General features: G+C 38.2%; 2 protein-coding genes across 2 annotated transcripts in view; one reads left to right on the top strand and one right to left on the bottom strand.

The window, feature by feature from the left end:
• Positions 1-12,425, bottom strand: part of LOC137279131 (uncharacterized) — a 46,194-nt gene extending 33,769 nt beyond the window's left edge. Inside the window, exons 1-2 of the mRNA XM_067811606.1 lie at positions 12,285-12,425; positions 10,605-10,874 (exon numbers count right to left, since the gene is read on the bottom strand). Of these exons, the coding sequence (XP_067667707.1) occupies positions 10,605-10,874; positions 12,285-12,425 (411 nt within the window). The remainder of the gene's footprint in view (positions 1-10,604; positions 10,875-12,284) is intronic.
• Positions 12,426-14,230: 1,805 nt separating this feature from the next.
• Positions 14,231-22,973, top strand: part of LOC137277192 (beta-1,4-galactosyltransferase 4-like) — a 57,864-nt gene continuing 49,121 nt past the window's right edge. Inside the window, exon 1 of the mRNA XM_067808868.1 lies at positions 14,231-14,359. Coding sequence (XP_067664969.1) covers positions 14,324-14,359 — 36 coding nt within the window. The 5' untranslated portion in view covers positions 14,231-14,323. The remainder of the gene's footprint in view (positions 14,360-22,973) is intronic.

The raw sequence follows: 22,973 nt of genomic DNA, 5'->3' as shown, positions 1-22,973 counted from the left end.
AACAGTACAATATGATGATAACTGCTGCAATGACGGCAGGTAAGTATACAGTTCTAGCTTTTCAGATCTTGCAGCCAAAACAGTGCGAAACTTGCATATGTAGAACTCGACTACTTTTAGTCATGAAGTGATGAATAGTTTTACATCCATTCATTTCAACATTTTTGCTTAAACTCCTGTTACCATATTGGACAGTTTCATAGTCATATCCGTAGATGTAAAAGAAGGCATTTTTTCTGATTTCACTACATTTAGTACAAGCAAGGTGTAATGAAATGAATTCTCGATTTGGTGCCCTACGAGAATATACATCAAAGTTAACATTACATTTATCTTGTCCTTTGATAAGGGTTCTAAAATCAGTTAGAGACATACAATTTCTAACCTCGAGAGGCAGTGAATTCCAGAGTTTGATTGTGTCTGGGATGAATGATTTGGCATCTTGTTGTTCGGCAGTAGACACTTCTCAGATTTGTGCTGTCACGTAAGGGATAACGGGGGATATTTTCCCTGATTGATTGGGGTAACAGATTGCCCAGGTAATCCGGTAATAAATGATGATACATTTCATAAAATGTTAGCAATTTGTAATATTTTTGCATTTCACTCAACAAAGTGAAGGAAGTTTCGCAATAATTCTTTTCATGACTTGTTCCACGGAAAGCACCACATATTTTTGTAAGGACATCTAGTTTTTCCAAAGTAAGAGCTTGCTGATCTGTACAGTTGTCCTAGATATGAGAACAATATTGAAAAGATGGAAAAATGTAGGATTTGTAGATAGTCTCCAGCTTTTTTTCTAGACAGGCGATTTGTCATGGGACTAACATTTTTAATAATGTTGTGAATGTGTGCGTCCCATGAAAAGTCGTTTAATAGTATAATTCCAATGTGTTTATGGCTTTCACATCATCTCCCATTCATAAATAAATTCGGCTTAGAGTTGAGAGCATTTCTTTTTGGGGGGGATTAAAACGATGACATAGATAGACGTATCATCAGCGAAAGGTCTGCTGTTACTGTTAATCCCTTCCACTATGTCATGTATGTATATAAAAGAGAGTAGAGGTCCCAAAACTGAATCATGTGGAACACCAGCCATTAAGGTTCTTGTTTTGGAACTAAAGCCACCAATAACAACCTTTGCACTCAATTTTGCAAATAACTTTCAAACCATTTTAGTAAGTTTCCTTTAATTCCATTAGCCTGAAGCATTCCAATAATTCCCTTATGTCAGACTTTGTTAAACGCCTTGGTAATAATGCCATGATGAATGCACAGTGTGAATGATATACAATGTTGCAAAAACGAAAAATAATGCCAATCGTTGTTACACAGTATACATGTACATGTATGTATGTCATTCAAGCACCTATCTTAAATTTATAAACGAGTGCACTGAAATTAAAAGTTCTTTCTTTTCTATTATTTTCTATTGAGGAGCAGTTTTTGTTTCCAAACAAAACTGAATTTAGGTCGAAACCTTTAGTGTAAAAATACATAATTTGACGTGTAGCGTTGTAAAGAGCACATAGCAAGAAATAATGAGCCGAGTCTTCATAGTCATGGCCACAAGTCCAAGATGATGTTGGAGATATGAACCTTTCATATTTGTGTGCATTAAGGTCACTACATTCATGTCGGGGACGAGATTGTATAATTAAACAGCATCTGCTTCGGAAATTTAAGTCCAAATTACTGTAGATAGGAGAATCGTTCGAAATTGCATGTTTGACTATTGACAGAATAGGTGATTCGCTCTGTTCGGTTGGTAATGAATTCCACAATTTAACAGTATCAGGGAGAAAAGACCTGGCGTAATTTACGGATTTACAGTTTACTGTCTGAAGGTTTGAATCATCGCGCAGATTATAACCAACGACATCTGATACTCTAGGTGGAACAAGGTTGCTAAGATAACGTAGTGTACCGTTAATGACCATTTTGTAAAACATAGTCATTTTATGAAAGTATCTTCTACGACATGCTTTAAGATTATGTCTGAAAGTGAGTGCCTTTGGACTAGTTCAGTGTTGGGTGGAGTAATATCCGGAGTAGGCACGTTTGATTGTTCGGAGAAATATTCGTTAAAAACCTCAGTGATTTCTGTCGTCTCATCAATAATTAGGACAACAGACTGCCAACAAACTATTATGACCCTGGAGGATACACATACTAAGACCGCCAACAAACTACGCTATATTGGACACGAACGACACACTAAGAGTGCCAACAAACTACTCAATGCTTTATTTATGAATAGTTTATGACACTTAAAATAAGCAACTTTAAATAACGTAACATACAATGTAACTACACATGACCAGCATTTCTGTATGCATTGATTAACTAATAAAAGTCATATAAATGGTAAAAACAAAATGTACAGGGAACAGAGGTATACCTGAACCAAGAATTACGAGCTCAACAACTTTACACAAAAGTAGGCGTTGCCAGGTTCTCCATTACCGCCAGGTCGTTACTTGCAAGCCTGAACTTCAAGGTATCTAGCTGTTCTTCCAAATGTCATTGTTTCTTCTTTGGGGGGTCTTTGGCAGGCATTGTACTAACGCAGTCTTTCAGTCCTTGTTCGTGTGCCAAGAGCTTGGCTATCTTGAAAATGGGATGCTGTTTTCCCACAACCGTCTGTAGACAACCATGAAACCCCCAACCATGTTGTTTTTGCGGAGACCGTCACTATCTTTGGTATAGAGCGGTGTCGGGTATTATTTACCGATCGCTACAGTATTTTCATGCGCATGCATTGAAATGGAAACATCCTCTACCGGAAAAAAACGACTGTCTGCTCCTTAAATATATTTCAAAAGACGCTGAGATGAAAACTGACGAAAAGACAAGCAACTGGAATCACATCCTTAAACCTTGTGTGTATATCGCTGATGAGGTGGCTAAGCCAAAACGTCATGGTCAGTACTGGGATACCCCATTCTAAATATAGCAACATGTCTATTTAAGTGCATTACCCAATTTCAAACCATAATGAAAAGTTTTGTTAGCCATATATGGACTGTACCGTCCGATCAACACTAACCCATCATTGTGCCGCCCTGTCGTCCCTTACCGAACAAGCGCCATTGACCTTAGCAATTTTTCCTACTCTACTTGTCCCTGTTGAAATAAGTGGATTGTGTCTCCCAGAGAATACGGTCCACATATCACAAAGTGCATACACGTTAATCATCCATTTAAAAGTAATGTTTCGTGGAAATTACTTTTTCTACATCCTCATCTTAAGTATGCCCCATTTTTTCTTTCTTTTATTTTTGTATTTAGACGTGAAATAATGCTGTATGAATTAATGCCCATATGCTAAAAATGCCCAGTGCTGCACAACACTGTCATGTGAAGAATCGTTCATGACAACTTTAATTTGTTACATAGAGACCAAGAAAAAAAACCTCTGCTGTACGCACGTATTAAATCTGGTATGTAGTTGCTCAGCACCTGACACCTGACAAGTGCAACGAGAAGTGTGTTTGACTCATGCTCATATGTGTAAATTGCGCACATGTACCGGCAAACAATGTGTCATATTATGCGTTCATGGCAGTATTTGAATGGTACATATGTGACGTGTTTTACCTGCAGATACGGGAGAATGTTGTCATCATTAACTGGATGTTGATATAACACATCAAACAATAACATATCTGACCTTGATTACAACGACATGTATGCTCTAATACATGTGTAATATATGGGTTATAGTAACACTAATACACTATACCGTTATAGGACGTGTACCTGGCATATCAGTATATTGAGTAAAGATACTTTTGAATATTAAGACCGGGACAATCTACAACAATCTCTATATAGACTCCCCGATTAAGGTGAGACCACACCACTACACATAGTAGGTCGTCTTTTATTCTTTCTAAGATTACAGTATAATTACGTTTATTCGGAGCAAACTCTTCCTGAAATTGCAAGCAAATCTACATGAATTCCTTCTACTCATAGTGTCGAGTGAAGATAAATTCGCGGAGGAGTTGCTGCACGTTTCAATTATTGGTGGGTTGGTTTGTTGTTCAACATCGCACTCAACATTATTCCAGCTTTATACTGGAACGGACCAAATTATACAATATAAATAAAATAGAAAATACACAATATGGACTTCAGAGTATGTAATATTAACAAAATGACCGCACTTGAGCAGAAATACCCGTCATAGAGGTCGTCAGCCCGACGATAGCCCGGAATAGACCAACACGAGTGTTCGGAATAGCAAAAAATGACAGTTAGATCGCGTCAAATATTTGCCTGAAACAGGTTTACTAGGCGGGATTAACTCGTCTATACACGTGAATATGATGTGCATTGAGAGGTTCGTTGTATGTATAAATTATTGGTATGTGTGACAAAACAGGGTAGGAATTAGGCTGGATGTGGTGCTAGCTGTTCGGTAATACCCGGCACCGCTCTAGTCGAAAAGATTCACCTTGACTTCGTTGTGTCCTTGTCCGTGGTTGTGGTCTCTAAGTATTTGAGAAATGATGTCGTTCACTATTGAGACTGATCTGTTTGAGATCCGTTTTCCCCTTTTCTTCTTGTTCACCATAAATAGTTGTTGATGATGATGAAAACTGTCAGTTCCTACATATAGCATGCACGTTTATGTAGGAAATTGAATAATTCAAAACTAAACTCACTTACTAAACCCATGGTTAACATGTCTATTCGTTGAAACAAACGTCATATTCCGTTGCCTAAGTGGACGCATTTTACATTTTGTAGAAAACCAGTTAATCCATTAAAACAGCACCGTTTTCACAACATCAAACATCAAGGGATATTTACATGGACCCCGTCATGGCATCCACAGAACAACGAAACGAGTCTTACCTGTGGTAACAGTTAAAAGAACAGTCGTCAGTCAAAGATCATTGCTAACTATCACACGTCAAACGTCATAATACCTACACTCATCATCACAAATGGAAGATTTAACTTGTTTGATTTTCGAACTGTGTGGTTACCGAATGTGAATTCAAGTTAATATAGCACGTGTTTTTGACCACCATGGTCAAGTAAGTCTTAAAGATACACTGTCACAAATTCACGAATTGCATTCGATGGACGAGGGCAAACGGATAGAAAACTATGAAATGTGCAGACGAGTTATCCTCGTATGGAAACGTGAAATATCCGACGTCATATCCAAGCCATTGGATTCAGAGGCTACAGCTGGAAAAATGTGGTCGTATGCTAGGACTGCAGATGACAGGATGCAATATCTGGTCCTTGGGATATCTGTGCAGCAGTAAAAATCTTTCGTTGTATGGGAAGTTAAACAACGTTTCGGTGATCAATCATAAAACGTCATATTTGAGATCCATTTTTCATCACTTTATTTCTTTTTGATCTGGGTAGGGTACAGCATTGCCAAGTGAGCGTACCTGTATATACGCCATTAGAAACAAAACAAATTAGGAAATTATTATTGTGTAAATAGATTAGGGCAAGACGACCAGAATGTCACAAAAGAGTCATATTTGCACTGGGAGTATGCATTGAATTTATGTAGCTGGTAATTGTAATTCAATATTGGTTTCAAACCAGTGAGAGAAGGTACAATGTTTGCTACCTTTCTAGAATATATGTATTCTTTTGTTAATATGAATATGCAATTTAGCACGTCATTTCTTCTCTCTTTGAGAAGAATGGTTTGACTGTTTAATTTCAACTGAGTGTCTGTTTCATTCTCAATCCATTCTAGTAGATCTTGCCACAACTTTTTGACATGTTTACATTCATATAATAAATGAATGACCTATTCTATTTCAGCGTCACAAAAAGTACAAAGTGGTGATATTATTAGTTTGTATTTATATAAATCTTTATTAGTTGTAAGAATCCTATGTAAAATACGGTATTGTAGCCATCTGTGTCTAGAACTATACGAAGCTCGAAATGGTATAAAATTGTATGTTTTCCATTGACTAGGAGTGATATCTATGTTCAGCTCTTTTTCCCGCTTGCTTTGTTAAACCGGTTTTTTATTTATAGTATCTTTTTAAAGAAGTCTGTTGTAAAGTATGCTACATCCTTTCTTAGCTTTGAACAGTATTTCCAAATTAGGGGGAATAAAAGGTAAGGTTTTTAAATATGAAATTGGAACGAACTCTGTTTCGAGTATGATTTCAGTGAAGATAATAGCCCTGTATATTCAAAGAAATTTGTTTTTACCCCATACAGATCGACGTATTCTTTATAAGGAAGAAATGTATCGTCACACTACTGTTCTTTCCCTATTGTTATCTTGTCATTCGCCCATATATACTCTCTGCTGAAAAGGTCATTTTCGTGTTTACTTTGTTCTTGTAATTCAGACCAGGCTTGGAATACGGCTTTCAGAATGTGTCTTCAGATACAAATGTCCCATTTCTTTAGGGTTTAGTTTACTCACTGTTTGTGAGATATATAAAAGAGTGTTTAATTTTATGTCATTTACGAATAATCTTCTGATCCATGATATTTTCTGGGACTTAATTGTTTCAAGTATTTCTGGTGCTTTTAGACCACCTTGTTGGTACGTTTTTGTTATCAGACATCGTTATATTCTATCAGGTTTACCTTTCCAAATAAAAGAGAAGCATTTCTTTTGAAGTATAATTATCGTTTCTAGTTTAGGGTTTGCTAGTGAGGTAAAAAGATGCTTAAGTGTTCGTAAAATTAAGCTCTTTAGTATAGTTATTCTTCCTAAGGGTGTAAGGTCTCTGAGTGACCACATTTTCATTATTTTGTCAATTTTAAAATTTTTTTCTTTATAGTTCTTTTCCACCACTTCTGCTTTATTGTGCTGAAATAGAATGCCTAAGAGTGCAAAGGACTTTTGTGTCTAGTCAAGGTGGTATTACCTGCAGCAATGCAAATTTGAATATTGTTTCGAACCTATCCAAACAACATTATTTTTGTCAATGTTTATTTTAAGTCCAGAGAAGGAAGCGTATGTCTCCAATAATATTTCACTAAACGATCGCTCTGACCCGTCTAAAATTATAGTTGTATCATCGGTGAATTGAGTCAGTAGGTATTCGAGATCAGTCATAGTTATTCCTTTCATCTTTTTGTTTTGTCGTAACATATGTGCCAGAATTTCTGCTACTATGAGAAATATATACGGTGAGAGGGGATCGCCTTGTCTGCAACCCCGCGTAATTTGGAAGAATTCTGATGGAAATCCGTTTACAACAACACTTGAATTTATGTTTTTAAGCAAGTTTTGATAGAAGGCCCGAAAAGTCAAGACATTTCTCGATAAAGGACCATTCCACGGAGTCAAATGCTTTTTCAAAGTCTATAAGTATCAAAAGTCCAGGTTTATTCGCATATTCTGTGTAGTCCATAATGTCGTTAATCTTTGTACATTCTCCATTGTACCTACCTGTCATAAAACCCGTTTGGTCTTCACTAATTATATTAGGAAGTATGTTTTTCTAATACGTGCTGATATCACGGCCGAGGCTAGTTTGTATGATATGTTTAATAGTGAAATGGGTCTAAAGTTTTTCAAATTGTCCTTAGATTTATCTTTTTTGGGGATACATGTTATAAGACCGTGTTTTTGACTGATAAATAGCTCACCTTACCTGAATGCTTCATTTAATGAATTGATTAAGTATTTATTCACGTCTTTCCAAAACAAAATTATAAAATTCAGCTGTGTTTATTTAATTCAAGTTGTTGGTCTTTTATTGTATTAATTTCTTCTATTAATTTTGACATAGTATGTTCATTGTCAGTACCGTCTGGTTTCACTTCGAGGCTTTCAAGTGTTTCATTGTATTCTTTTTCTAGTTTAAGTCTTTCTTTCTTTTTCTGAGATGAATATTTTATTGTGTGGCCTCGAATATTATACGTGAGTACCTCGAAAAACAAGTGTTTATTTACCTTTAGCATTTTTTATCTCCATCTTCATCTCGAATGTGATGTTGAGATCCTCTTTTTATAAATATGTTTACAGGTATACATTAGAGTATCTTACAAGCAGGCGACTCAACAGTACATTGCCATTCATCTGAGTTACTTAACACGTAAGAAATGTACAAAGAATTGAAGATTAAGATACATCTATCAATCTTTAATTTAATATTGAAAAGCCTCAGGCCTCTAGTATAAAGACGTCATATTACACATTATATACAATCATATAATATCATGATGTCATATCATACCATAAATGTCATATCATGCCATATCACGCCATATTAGATCATATTATATCAAATGGTACCATATCATGTCATGACATATCATATCTTTTATATTCTAACATACGAAATCATATCATACCATATCATATCATACTATACGTATCATACTACATCATATTATGTCACCTCATATATTATATCACATATCCAATACCAAATCGTATCAAATCATATACATGAATCACATTAAATGTAGTATAGTATCATGCGAAATTACTCACTTCACAATATCACACATATTTTATATCATTTATAAAACACATATACATCTCATTTATAGAACAATTGTGTGGATAACATAGCTTTGTGAACAAAAATTGCAATAGTTTGGATTATCTTTCCATTTGAACAAGTCAACAGTGGGGAGAATTTATCAATCGATGGATGTACAAAATGGAATTCTTTCATGTATTTTCTACGGAGAGTATCAAATGCTGGACAAACAAAAAGGAAATGATATTCGTCTTCTGTTACATTGTTGAGCAACATTTACATAATATGTTTTCTCTTTTTATCTTGACAAATCTGCTTTTTTATATACACAAATTTCCCTTTTTATATTCATAAATTATGAGATGAGCAAAGGAAACGTGAAAATGATATTCTGAATTTCGTAACATTTACACGTGATAAATAACCTTCAGTATAACTGTGGGTTTATAACATTGAATAATAATTACACTTTGCTGATGATGAAATAGTTCCCAACCACTTTTGTTGATAGATGTCTTTTAATCTTTGTGTGAATGTATTCGTACATATACAACTATCATAACAACAAATGTCACGTTGATTTGATAAATGGAGATATTTGGTAGCATCATAATACTTAATGGTTTCCTTTTTAAAAAAATTGACACGAGGCAATTGGTTTCCAGAAACATATTTGAATATAATTTTTTGACTAGAAGAATGATTACATTTATAGGGTTATTATTGTCACCTTTAATTCCAAACAAACCCTTTTCCAACTTTTCCAATAGTTTCTAGATATTTTGACGAAAGGAAAAAGCGGTGACACTGTGTATTATTATTTCATAAAGAAAAGATTTGTTGGTAAAATGTTGTGGATAATCTTACATTGCAACCATCTAAGTTCGGTGTTTTTAGTAGTCATTTGGGATATTGTTGTACATCATCCATTCTTGGTCAGTGAAGTGTCTATCTAAAACATGTTCCCATTTGAAATAACATGATAGTGCGATGAGGGATGAATTCAGAAGAGAATCATATAAAAGTATATTTCCCCCAGAGTTATCTAATATTCATAAATTTTGTGTTATTATTTATTATGTTTTACAGATTAGGATAGAAATGCAGCAAAGAGGGTTCGGGTGATCCTGGCACAGTCAAGCTGGTAAGCTCATCATCAGCTCAGGGCCCTCGCCCCCTCTACACGCAGCCCAGACAACGAATGGGATTTCTCCCAGGAAACACTGCCTAGTTGAACCCACCAAGAACTTTCCGGAGAATATGAAGGCTCCTCAACACTGCAACCTTCTGCATTACCCAGATTGTCAGCAGGGCAGTGCTTGCGGTGCAGAACCCGGGAACTCTCCTGATCTGCGCCAAGAGACCAGGAGGTACTAAACCAAGGGCATCGAGAAAAATGGGGACCCTGAGGTCAGTGTACTTGGGATGCAAGCGAGACATTTCAAAGGAGAGGTCCGCATATTTTTCAAGCTTTTCCTGAATCTTGCCAATCACATTGCTGTCAAAAGGGACAGAAAGTTCAAGGATATAAATAATTTCATTGACTTTATAAAAAAAGAACAAGATCAGGTTTGTTGGCTGGAATTCGTCTCAGGCTGTACATTGGCCTATTCCAGAAAAGTTTAAAAGCGTAATTTTCCAGGACACCCTGGACATGTTCAGGGTCGTACCATGGATGGACCTTGGGGTCAAAGCCACATTTATAGCGGAGACGATGGTAAAGCAGCGAGCCATGCCATCATGTCTTTTGAGATATACTGTTTGTGCCAAGGAAGGGCATCCGCTGACAAGGTGTTGGACAGTCTGTAGTTCAAGGATATAAATAATTTCATTGACTTTATAAAAAAAGAACAAGATCAGGTTTGTTGGCTGGAATTCGTCTCAGGCTGTACATTGGCCTATTCCAGAAAAGTTTAAAAGCGTAATTTTCCAGGACACCCTGGACATGTTCAGGGTCGTACCATGGATGGACCTTGGGGTCAAAGCCACATTTATAGCGGAGACGATGGTAAAGCAGCGAGCCATGCCATCATGTCTTTTGAGATATACTGTTTGTGCCAAGGAAGGGCATCCGCTGACAAGGTGTTGGACAGTCTCTGCACATTCATTGCAAAGACGACATTTCATCTTCACATTTTGATTAAGAATCACATTCTGGTGATTGCCAGTGGGAAGTGACTGGTTCTGAGCAGCAAAAAGGAAGCCCTCAGTTTCACATTTGAGACCAGCCGACTTCATCCAGGCGAAGGAATCGGTTGGATTGCTATTCGGTTCCACACACTGCATGTACACACGACGCAATGGTTTCTCAGATAGCCTCTCCACAAAGGACCCACTCTGGGCAGACTTGCTAAAGAACTTCACCTGGTTTACTCCCATCGCTGTACCGTCCAGCAGGACATCGCCATCAACAAAATCAACCTCAAATTTCACATTGTGTCCAACAATCTTGGCACGCTTAAAAAGATGAGTCTTGACGTGCATCACCAAAGGATCATCCGATAAATAAATACGTGCAAAAGTACACAATAACATTCTGTCATGAAGAGCTTCCACATTAATCAAACCCAGACCTCCTGAACTGATTGGCATATATAAACGATTAAGAGAGGAACGAGGGTGTTGTGCTCTGTTATCAGACATGATCCTTCTCTTTGTCCAATCAGCTACTCCAAAGGAATAGGAGAGGACTGACACAGCAAAAGTATTGCTAGCTTTGACCTTGTTTCGAACATTTAACTCTGTACTCCAGATTTTCATTAAACGAGATTTATACTCAGCCCGAATACTCAGCATCTTGAATGTGGGCACTCTGAAGACTTGCCTCGAACTTGAATTTCCAAGATAGGTGTAGGCCCGATCTTCCACGAGATGCTCAATAACTCCTCCCCCTTGTAACCTGACCGATCCATCATTAGTTACCTTGCCACGTTTCAAATGAAGAGTATTACATTTGTCGAGTCCAAATGTCATGCCAATGTCATTACATAAGGACTCGACAAGGAGAACCTGTTCTTTCAAATCGGTATCTCCTTTGGCAAGGAGCTCGATGTCATTCATGTATAGGAGATGAGAGGTGTTGGGGATATGTGCTGAGGAGGTCCGGGATGGTAAACCTCGTCCCTATTGAGCAGAAAACTCAAAGGATTTAGAGACAGACAAAAGAGCAAAGGACTTAAGGAGTCCCCCTGAAATATTCCCCTTCTGATTGGAATAGATTCTGAAGTCTGCACCTGCCCTTGCAAATACATCTCAAGTTGAGTCGACCAGCAACTCATTAAAGACTTGAGTAAAGCAAGTAGTCGTTCAGGGAGGTCAATACACTGAAGAGACTTCAGAATCCATTCGTGAGCGGCAGAGTCATATGCCTTTTTGTAGTGAATCCAACACATGGAGAGGTTTCGGTGATACGTTTTGGCCTCTTCCTCTTCCAAAATCATTTTCTGTACAAGAAGTCGATCCTTGCACCCCCAACATCCCTTTCTCGCCCCCTTCTGCTCTCTGTAAATTATGTCATTGGACGAGCAATAAGATGACACGAGGTTTGTCAAACACCCTGTGAATAATGTGTATTGAGTATTTAGACATGTGATAGGGCGGAAGTTTCTTGGGATCACTCAAGTCTCCTTTTTGGGGAAGGAGTATCATGCGATACCCATGGAGGAACATCAACTGTGTCCACAAGAGGGTCAAAACAGTGAAGTAATGGTGTTTGGAAACAATACCGGTTTCCAGTACCGGTTTCGAATGCCATCAGGCCCTGGAGCTGTATGAGATTTGGACATTTTAAAGACAATCTGGTGAGATTTAACAGACAAACGACCTACTTACTTTCTCACGCATTGCATGGTCATAATCACTGATCCATGGTGCCTCCAGGTTACAGTCGCCGGGTATCGACCACAACTGTTCCCAAACCCTTTCATTGGCATCCATGGGAGACCGTTTATCATGCTCACCATCACCAATCATTTTAAGTTGCCTATAGAATTGGTTTTCATTATTCCTAAAAAGTTTATTTTGTTTGATGAATTTGTTTTTCTTTTCCCATTTTTGCTGTCGTTCAGTCCAAACTTTTATTTTTGCCTTAAGGGAATCGACAATTTGGAGAAGTACCTTTTCTTTTGTTGTCCTGTACTGTAATTTTAATTTTCTCCAAATGTTTATTTATTTATCATTATGGTATTTATTTTATGTTTTATGATTCCCCAAAGGTTAGAAATGATTCCTCCAGTTGGTGTTTATTTGACACTATTTTGTAACATCCTTCGAGTGTTGATAACCTACCGTGTTCATGTATAACATCATTAACAGCTTTCTGATGACAGTTTTGATTGATATTTAGCAAAACCGACTTCCCAGACATCTTTCCAAAATCTGTTGGATAAATTAGGAATACATATTTCTTTAATTTGCTTTCAGTTACCAAACAAGATGGAATATGGTTTATCTATTTTCCTCAGAATAATATAGCCCCCTTATTTTTTTTAAGTAATAAGTCTATTGATCTATTTAAGTTTTTGAGCATAAATTTCACTTTGTACATCCGGTACCCTGATCCCATCACGTTCTTGGTTTAAAGCTATATGCAAGGACTGTAGATGACAGGATGCAATATCACGTCCTTGGGATATCGGTGCAGGTGTGAAAATCTTTCGTCGGATGGAGAGTTAAACACCTTTTTCCGTGATCGATCAGAAGCCGTCATATTTGAGATCCTGGTATTTCGGACCACGTGTCTTATTTACGTTTTGTGCACTGATCCCTATTTCGAGTTATCTGATCCTTCATTGCTCTTACTTGAACCCAAACGGACTATAATGAGGGTTGTGACTATGTGTCGTTAAACACCGTTTCTTCAGACAAAAAAGGACTTTGGCTACCATGTCCTGTAGCACCGGTTCTCCTGACTCATGAGGGTTGTGACTACATTTTCACATAACACCGGTTCTCCTAAGGAGAGTGTGACTACCGTGCCGGGTAACACCGGTTCTAACTGATAAGGAGTCTGACCGCCTTGTCAGGTACAGAGTGTGACCTCTGTGGCTGTGATTAATATTACATTGCTTCCCTCTATTGAGCCTTTATCCCGATCTACAAACTTGAAGACTTGTTCTAACTCTATACTTTAGTATAGGCTTAACAAATGTTGTAGTGCCCCGAATTGTTTTGTTTACAGAGGCATTGTAGCTTGAAGAAAGGGCACAATAGACAGTCAATATCAGTGTAAGTGGCCAATCCACTGACATGTCACAGAATTATTTATGTTAACACAGCTACTACTGACTGCCAACAGTGAATCTTCAGCAACTGTGTGGAAACACATGAACATTTCTCGTGAAAACGTGTTTTCGTTGTGGACACATGTGACATGTTTGTAGGATGTGGCCGAAATTCTGTAATCAACACTGTGCAGTGTTGAGCACTTTCCCCTGCTGTTGGTGAACATTTCAAGTACATCCGTGCTTCACCACCGCCATAATGTTCCCTCTACTACGGATTCATACCACTGCCCAAACCACTGACAATATATCCTATCCAATTACGTCCAGCCAGGACTTATCCCGACCTTTTCACCTTCATTAAAAAAAAATAATTGTAAGTCCATTGTGGCTTTCCGTCCATCATGAACAAGTGTTTATGAATAATTATCGAAAAGGGATGACAGCTGGCGTTGGCGACACACCACCTGACCTCAATGCTTATCCAATTACCTCTGACCTAACCTCAATAGATATCTAAAGAAGGGATTATCAGGGGTACAGTCCAGGGCGGTGACTGTGCGCTCGTATACTGTGTGATTTGTGAATGTCCCGTGAACAGTCATCTGTGTTGATCATCCATTGTGAGAGGAGAACGCTTAGTTACTGATGTGGACTATGACAGTTCGATTGTTGAAGATGAAGGTGAGTGTTGTTTCCATGGTAATAGTGTGTATTTGTAGACCGCGACTCCGCCCTCCAGGTAGTGTTGTGTACGCATGTGTTGATAACTTGGTGATGGCGGAGGTCGGTCATACGTCCCGGCTTGACAATTCACCTCTTGATGAAGGAGGACGAACACGCCGATTAAATTAAACTGGAAGGTAAGAAATGAAAACGAGACCAAACATGGTTGATATCGCAGAACAGTTTGTCTCTATCCCACCATGTCTAAGGCGACATGATGGGGCATGTATTTTCACTTGGTCGTCTGGTATTTCGTGGGCGACACGAGTATTCAGATATAATTATATTTGTTTCTGCAGGGAGACGTGTGCTTAGACCCACATAGCACAGTCTAGGATCCCTAGGGAGTGTCCAGATCTCACAGCACGTGATGTCAAAATAATTCATCACTGTCTGACGTACTCAAGGAACGAGATCAAAGTGAACATTTGTTTGTTTATGCACAATGAAGTCATGTATCAAATTTCGCCTTTCAAGGTCCAAAACAGGAGGAAGCTATATCTCCCACATTCTAACTGAATATTCACAGGCAAAGTATGTTTGTTATGTTCTAAAAATGTTAAGGTATTACCAGTCAGGGTTTGGAAAAGTATTACTCGGATTATCATTGATAAGACATGAGCGTTATTCTTGTCCGATACCGAAATGCTGGAACTGTAGAAAAACTTACATTTTCAAGTCTTTGAGAAATATTTAACACGCATTAAATCAAATTATAGGGCCTGAAATAGGTACAGTGACAACGCGTTTTTGTGACAGTATTACAGTATTCATGGTGTGGTTGGTGTCTGAGTAGAGTTGATATTTTAGATATGTACTAGTATCTGTTTTGTGAAACACATGCTGTGAGTTATTTTCATCCACGAATACACATGGGTTACCGTCTGAGTGTGTATTACTGATGTTGCCATGGAAACAGACACCACATATCCAAATGTGTTACTAGTTTTGCCATGAGGATAGACACAACATATCAGAGTGTGTTACTGGTGTTGTCAAAGGGACAGGCGTATCATGTCAGGTTGTGTTACTTGTGTTGCCTTGAGTGGAGACACAACATGTCTGAATGTCACCAGTGTTGTCAGCCATTTTGGAAAATTGAGGAAAGTAAACAGAATTCTATGTTTTTTTTGAGAATGGAAACGTCAATCCGGGTCACGTCACCTGCCACTTTGCTTGCCTACAATCCCAGTTTAGCTGGTATATGTATACTTGGCACATCTCTGACAAGTATCCACGGCAAAGACTTATACACGTCCCGTTGGAGCACATCTTCTTGGTCAAGAAAGAAATTGAATTGTGAATGAATATCAGTATTGAGGAACTGTCTTTACAGATTTAATAAGATCAACACATCAAAGACGTAGGTGGCTTAAAAGGTAGTGAGTAGATTCTTACCTTATGGCATATAGGGAGAGCACAACTGTACGTACAAATGGAAACACGTTTAGTAACATGGCAGGCTGAAAGTGTATCAGCCAAGACATCTCAAGTATCATGCTAGCTGTGCAAATTGTTTTTCGAAGATTATTACCTGAGACAAAATTCCTATAAGTCAATTTTCTGATTAAAATCTGCCTTTGAAAACTAGGTTTCATGTTTATTTCGCAATCTCAAAATGTGAACCTAGTTTATAACGTTTCAGAAAAATAGTGACTTAGATGCTGATATCAATTTGTCACGACCTTTGTCGTCTGAAATTTTGAACTCTTGCAAAGGCACTACATATAGAATCCAGAAAGCAGAGCTCTCGTTATTTTTGTTCGTCCTACAAGTCAGTGGTATCCTTTCATTCAGTTTCGAACGTCATTTCACAGATTACGAGTAGAGCTAGGCAGAAAGAATAATATAGCCAAAATCTAAAGAACCTGCAGTCTATGTCAGAGGAACCGCATTTGTGATGAATATCGAACACGTCTGTGTTGTGAATGTTTCAGTGAATACACAACCAAAGTGCTGCCACATATTGTTCATGTTCACCAAAATATGTCAAACCGTACAGCTCTATTTAAAAACAAGAATAAATATGTACTTGGACAGTTAAGCAAACTTTCTCCTACTGGAAGTTACAATTACTGTTGATAAGCAAATACCCCGCATAACCCTTTAATGTTCTGGAAACAGTCCTAACCGCAAATTATGAAATGGAAGGATTGTAAAGAAAGGGACAGCCGAGAGTGCAAGTGAGGATAGAGACAGCACAGCACAGGTTAATGAATCCATAACTTTGTCGGTACTACTAAAGTGCTTCTCGGACACCTGGTTATCTCTGCACACCTCCCTCGAAACAATTAGAGAACTGTGCCAATATTTCGATGATGGTATGTTAAACTACCTCTCAATTTTTAGGGTATTAATTCTGCAAAATTCTGTCAGCGTTTATCTGATGTTTTGATTATGATCAGCGTTTCATTGAGTATTTTAGGGTTATTAGTTTTCGAGTTAAATTGCAAATCACTGGTCCGCTTAAATTGACCTAAACGTACTGTAATTGGTTTGACATCTTCTTAGGGGCGATATATGGACGATACCTTTGGGAAAACGGAAAGTCATCTATCATGCCAGAGCCACATGGTTCATGACGGTTAGCGGCACACCTCACAGGGTCCCGAACCTATACGTATCTGTTTTCCTATGTATGATTTACCTGTGTGTCTGTAACCCTATGCATGTTATATGTTTGTATCTGTATCATTTTGTCTGAGTGTTATATCTGTATATCTTTATCCCTATGTCTGATATAGCATGTATCTGCATCCCTATGTATGTTATATGTTTGTATCTGTATCATTGTGTCTGTTATATCTGTGTATCTGTATCCCTATGTATGTTATATGTTTGTATCTGTATTATTGTGTCTGTTATATCTGTGTATCTGTATCCCTATGTAAGTTATATGTTTGTATCTGTATTATTGTGTCTGTTATATCTGTGTATCTGTATCCCTATGTAAGTTATATGTTTGTATCTGTATCATTGTGTCTGTTGTACCTGTGTATCTGCATCCCTATGTCTGATATGGCATGTATCTGCATCCCTGTGTATGTTATGTCTATGTTTTTGCACCCCTGTGTGTTGCATGCTTCCATCTGTATCACTGTATCTCTTACTTCTATGTGTGTTTTCCTGTGTCTATTATATCTATGTATCTGTACCCCTGTGTGTGTTATATATATGTATCTGTATCCCTGTGTATGTTACATCTATGTATCTGTACCCCTGTGTGTGTTATATCTATGTATCTGTACCCCTGTGTGTGTTATATCTATGTATCTGTACCCCTGTGTGTGTTATATCTATATATATGTACCCCCGTGTGTGTTATATCTATGTATATGTACCCCTGTGTGTGTTATATCTATGTATCTGTACCCCTGTGTGTGTTTTAAATTCGTACATCTGTATCCCCTTGTCGGCTATATGTGTATATCCGTATCCATATCTGTATCCATGTGTCTGTTAACGCCGTGCATCTGTATCTTTGTGCTCATGGTATGGATGCATAGGCATGTTATCCCTGTTTGTTATATGAATGTATCTGTAACCCTGTGCCTGTTATATCTACATCCCTGCGCCTATTATTTTTATGTATACTAGTATCTATGTTACCCCTGTGCCTGTTTTATCTATATATATTATAACTTGTTCACTGATCACGAGGGGTGCATGAGTTGATGTACACTCGATGTTTGTTTATGTTCCCCGATAATTCTGAAACATGAACCCTGAATCAGATGGGATGTTTTCGAAAATACCCTGACACGAACGCCGAAGTGCGCTTTCTGCCATATTGGATACAGGAGTGTTTACAAAATCATGTTTTCATGGTCAACTGCCACAAAAGCATCACTGAACATCACATACATTTCATATTTAAAATACAACCAAATGTCGAGGGGAAGAAACGAAAAGACAGATACTGAGTGTTAAAACGAGCGCTGTGCTCTTAAGACTGTGCTTGTCAGAATATATATATACCCTATATGTATATATGTATAACTGTGTCTCTGCTGATATATCTATGTAGCTGTGTCTCTGGGTCTGATATATTTATGTAACTTGTGTCTCTGGGTCTGATATATCTATGTATATGTATCCATGTTTCTGTCATGTATGTATCTGTATCCTGTGACTGTTCTATATAAGTATCTTTCTCCCTGTGTCCCTGTTATGTCTGAGTAGTGTCTGTTGTTCTGTAACCTGTGGCTTACGGTATTCAGTTGAGTAACCTGTGCCTTACGGTATTCAGTTGAGTAACCTTTGCTTTACGGTATTAATTTGAGTAACCCGTGCCTTACAGTATTCAGTTGAGTAACCGGTTCCAGTGTTGGTGGAGAGTAGGGTAAACGCGTCACACCCAAGCCATATATCCAAGTGCTTCAGGGAACAGACTAATAATACCTGCGTATTGCCCGAGTAGTGTCATGTATCATGGCAACGCTGACAGAGGCCCTTTTCAGGTATGTATCTAACAAACTGCATGACAGCAACTTCTGTTATCTGCCCAGCAGTCCATACAGTAATTATGACTTGGCATATCCTACGAAGTCCAAAAAACTATAGGTTAGGACATGGATAAGATGATAGCATTTGAATGTTGATGCATTTGATACTGATGCTACCCTCTGGAGCTTGGTTAAGGTGTATGCAAGGAATAGGGCGCGCTTCACAGGCGTGTTATTTATGAGTGACATTTGTCAACTAGGAATCTGATAGGTTGAACAGCTCGGTATTACGAGACGTACCACAGCTCGAGATAGCATTGCTGAACAAACACACCAATGTTTACCTAACCTGTCCCATAGCCATAACTGGTTCCCGAGCCACGTCAAATATCAGTAAGTGAAGACATGCCCGCGAGGTGCTCACCGAGTTAACGTTGACATGCTTTGTTATATTTTCTCCAACGTAATGCATAGTTGTCCGACATAAACCAGACATAAAACAGCTTACATTGAATATGGCAATGAACGTATTTCCATCATTTAAAATATAAGCTTATACATCTGTGAGAATCGCCGCTATGATATATTCCCAGATCGTTTCTTTCTGTTGCTGTGATTGTGAATACTGACTAGAGGCGAAAGTGCCGAATCTTCAGTCTGGTTACATGGGCAGTGTCGAAGAGAATTCGCTAATTCACTGCAGGGCGACACGCCATGTATTTACTACTGAAATATCCGAGAAGGGGTGGTTGGAATTTTGTCAACGCAATTTCATCCACACTGTGGCAAAGTATACGCCCATCGTTACTTTAGGTTACGATAACGTTATTTAGGTTGTTTCGAGACACGAAAGTAGCATATGACAATGTTACAAAACAGCACACACACCCTTATGTTAGGATCACCTGGTGAAATAACTCTTCAAACAGTTCAGATATACGTCAATACTATGGTTTGTCATTCTGATATTTAGACTCTGCATTTATGTTAAAATGAAACTTCAGTTCTTACCTCTTCTGGTCTGCTGCCATATTGAGGAAATAATTGATAAGTTCAATGCATGGTGGTCGTAGTTTCCATGGCTCAAAGTATACATTTACTATATATTGTTAATAATCCTGGTGTAATTTGAAAAGATCTTATACATTTCAGTGATCATATTATAAATTTGATATTCGAGACTAAACTTATGACTTTAAAGCGGAAGGTTCACCACAAATTGTTTATAATGTCACGTCATCGATGTTTTTGTATTGTAACATACCTTTGGTATTGACATAAAGTTACATAAACCTTTGGATCGTTACTTTAAATACATTGATTGGAAAGGTGTCCATGTAACGTCATAAAGATGTAAAACAAAAGTAGGATGCAATTGAATCAGTGCATTTGGACATGCTTTCTGACATGTATTTCGTCAAATGACTGAAATATTAAGCGCGCGTAGTTTCTGATCAAAATTTTAATCAAACTTAGATAAAAACATAACATATAGATCAGCTGTCAATCACTGTATTACATTAGTCTCGCTTAGAGATCAATCCCTGTGTAACATTGGTTTCGCCTAGCCCTCACTCACTGTAATGCATTGGTCTCGCCTAGCTCTCACTCACCGTAATACATTGGTCTCGCCTAGCTCTCACTCACCGGAATACATTGGTCTCGCCTAGCTCTCACTCACCGTAACACATTGGTCTCGCCTAGCCCTCACTCACCGTAATACATTGGTCTCGCCTAGCCCTCACTCACCGTAATACATTGGTCTCGCCTAGCCCTCACTCACCGTAATACATTGGTCTCGCTTAGTAGGCAATCACCATAATACATTGGTCTCGCTTAGTAGTCAATTACTGTATAACATTGGTCTCGCTTAGTAGTCAATCACTGTATAACATTGGTCTCGCTTAGTAGTCAATCACTGTACAACATTGGTCTCGCTTAGTAGTCAATCACTGTATAACATTGGTCTCGCTTAGTAGTCAATCACTGTATAACATTGGTCTCGCTTAGTAGTCAATCACTGTATAACATTGGTCTCGCTTAGTAGTCAATCACTGTATAACATTGGTCTCGCTTAGTAGTCAATCACTGTGTAACATTGGTCTCGCTTAGTAGTCAATCACTGTATAACATTGGTCTCGCTTAGAACATTGGTCTCGCTTAGTAGTCAATCACTGTATAACATTGGTCTCGCTTAGTAGTCAATCACTGTATAACATTGGTCTCGCTTAGCAGTCAATTACTGTATAACATTGGTCTCGCTTAGTAGTCAATCACTGTATAACATTGGTCTCGCTTAGTAGTCAATCACTGTATAACATTGGTCTCGCTTAGTAGTCAATCACTGTATAACGTTGGTCTCGCTTAGTAGTCAATTACTGTATAACATTGGTCTCGCTTAGTAGTCAATCACTGTATAACATTGGTCTCGCTTAGTAGTCAATCACTGTATAACGTTGGTCTCGCTTAGTAGTCAATCACTGTATAACATTGGTCTCGCTTAGTAGTCAATTACTGTATAACATTGGTCTCGCTTAGCAGTCAATTACTGTATAACATTGGTCTCGCTTAGTAGTCAATCACTGTATAACATTGGTCTCGCTTAGTAGTCAATTACTGTATAACATTGGTCTCGCTTAGTAGTCAATCACTGTGTAACATTGGTCTCGCTTAGTAGTCAATCACTGTATAACATTGGTCTCGCTTAGAACATTGGTCTCGCTTAGTAGTCAATCACTGTATAACATTGGTCTCGCTTAGTAGTCAATCACTGTATAACATTGGTCTCGCTTAGCAGTCAATTACTGTATAACATTGGTCTCGCTTAGTAGTCAATCACTGTATAACATTGGTCTCGCTTAGTAGTCAATCACTGTATAACATTGGTCTCGCTTAGTAGTCAATCACTGTATAACGTTGGTCTCGCTTAGTAGTCAATTACTGTATAACATTGGTCTCGCTTAGTAGTCAATCACTGTATAACATTGGTCTCGCTTAGTAGTCAATCACTGTATAACGTTGGTCTCGCTTAGTAGTCAATCACTGTATAACATTGGTCTCGCTTAGTAGTCAATTACTGTATAACATTGGTCTCGCTTAGTAGTCAATCACTGTATAACATTGGTCTCGCTTAGTAGTCAATCACTGTATAACATTGGTCTCGCTTAGTAGTCAATCACTGTATAACATTGGTCTCGCTTAGTAGTCAATCACTGTATAACATTGGTCTCGCTTAGAACATTGGTCTCGCTTAGTAGTCAATCACTGTATAACATTGGTCTCGCTTAGTAGTCAATCACTGTATAACATTGGTCTCGCTTAGTAGTCAATCACTGTATAACATTGGTCTCGCTTGGTTCTTCATCACTTTTATATATCTGTCTCTTTTGTTGTGTCTCGGTAATGAATCCCTGGTCCCAAACGTATGGAGAATATTGCTAGTACAACACAATCCATGAAGGGATTATTGAAACCTAATTGACTCAACTCACTAAGGATTTAACAGCTAAATATACTGCATGCCGTGCAGAGGTTGACATTGGTTTAAACCACGATGTTTCTAGTTGTTCTGGGCTTGCAACGTCACAATTCATGTATTGACTTTTCAACACAGCGTCACCAGGTTCAGACTTTGAGGGGTGCAGATATTGTCTCTAATAGACAGAAGTGTCTAAATAATGAGCGTTGGGGGTCTGTCTGGAGCACGTGAGTGGTAGTGTGAGTGGTACCGTAACACTCGTGGAATACTCCATCATTAGCTGGATTGAAAGAGAAATGAGGTGATTCAGGGAGAGGCTTGAAAACTTCTTAAATGGAGGATATTGTGTATACTGCTACACAACGAATACACACTGTAATATACAATGAAATATATGCCTGTGCCCGAATAACTGTGATATTCTACAGTGTCATATCATCCCATATATTTGCAGTAGAGATATGGCATTCGCCCATATAACATTCTGTCGAAGGCACCCCATTGTTGTCTCATTCTACACTGCGTGTTGCCCAGTGTCTATGATAGCCCATAAAGTATAAGGTAAGATTCATCTTCGGCTGACTAAAAACAGTCAGCATGTATGATTTATTTATTCCACTGACCATAACACTAGTGTAATCAATAGCAC

This window comes from Haliotis asinina, chromosome 3, assembly GCF_037392515.1.
Source record: "Haliotis asinina isolate JCU_RB_2024 chromosome 3, JCU_Hal_asi_v2, whole genome shotgun sequence".
Classification (NCBI taxonomy): domain Eukaryota; kingdom Metazoa; phylum Mollusca; class Gastropoda; order Lepetellida; family Haliotidae; genus Haliotis; species Haliotis asinina.
Note: the sequence above shows the minus strand (reverse complement) of the source record. Positions and strands in the feature narration are given on the sequence as shown.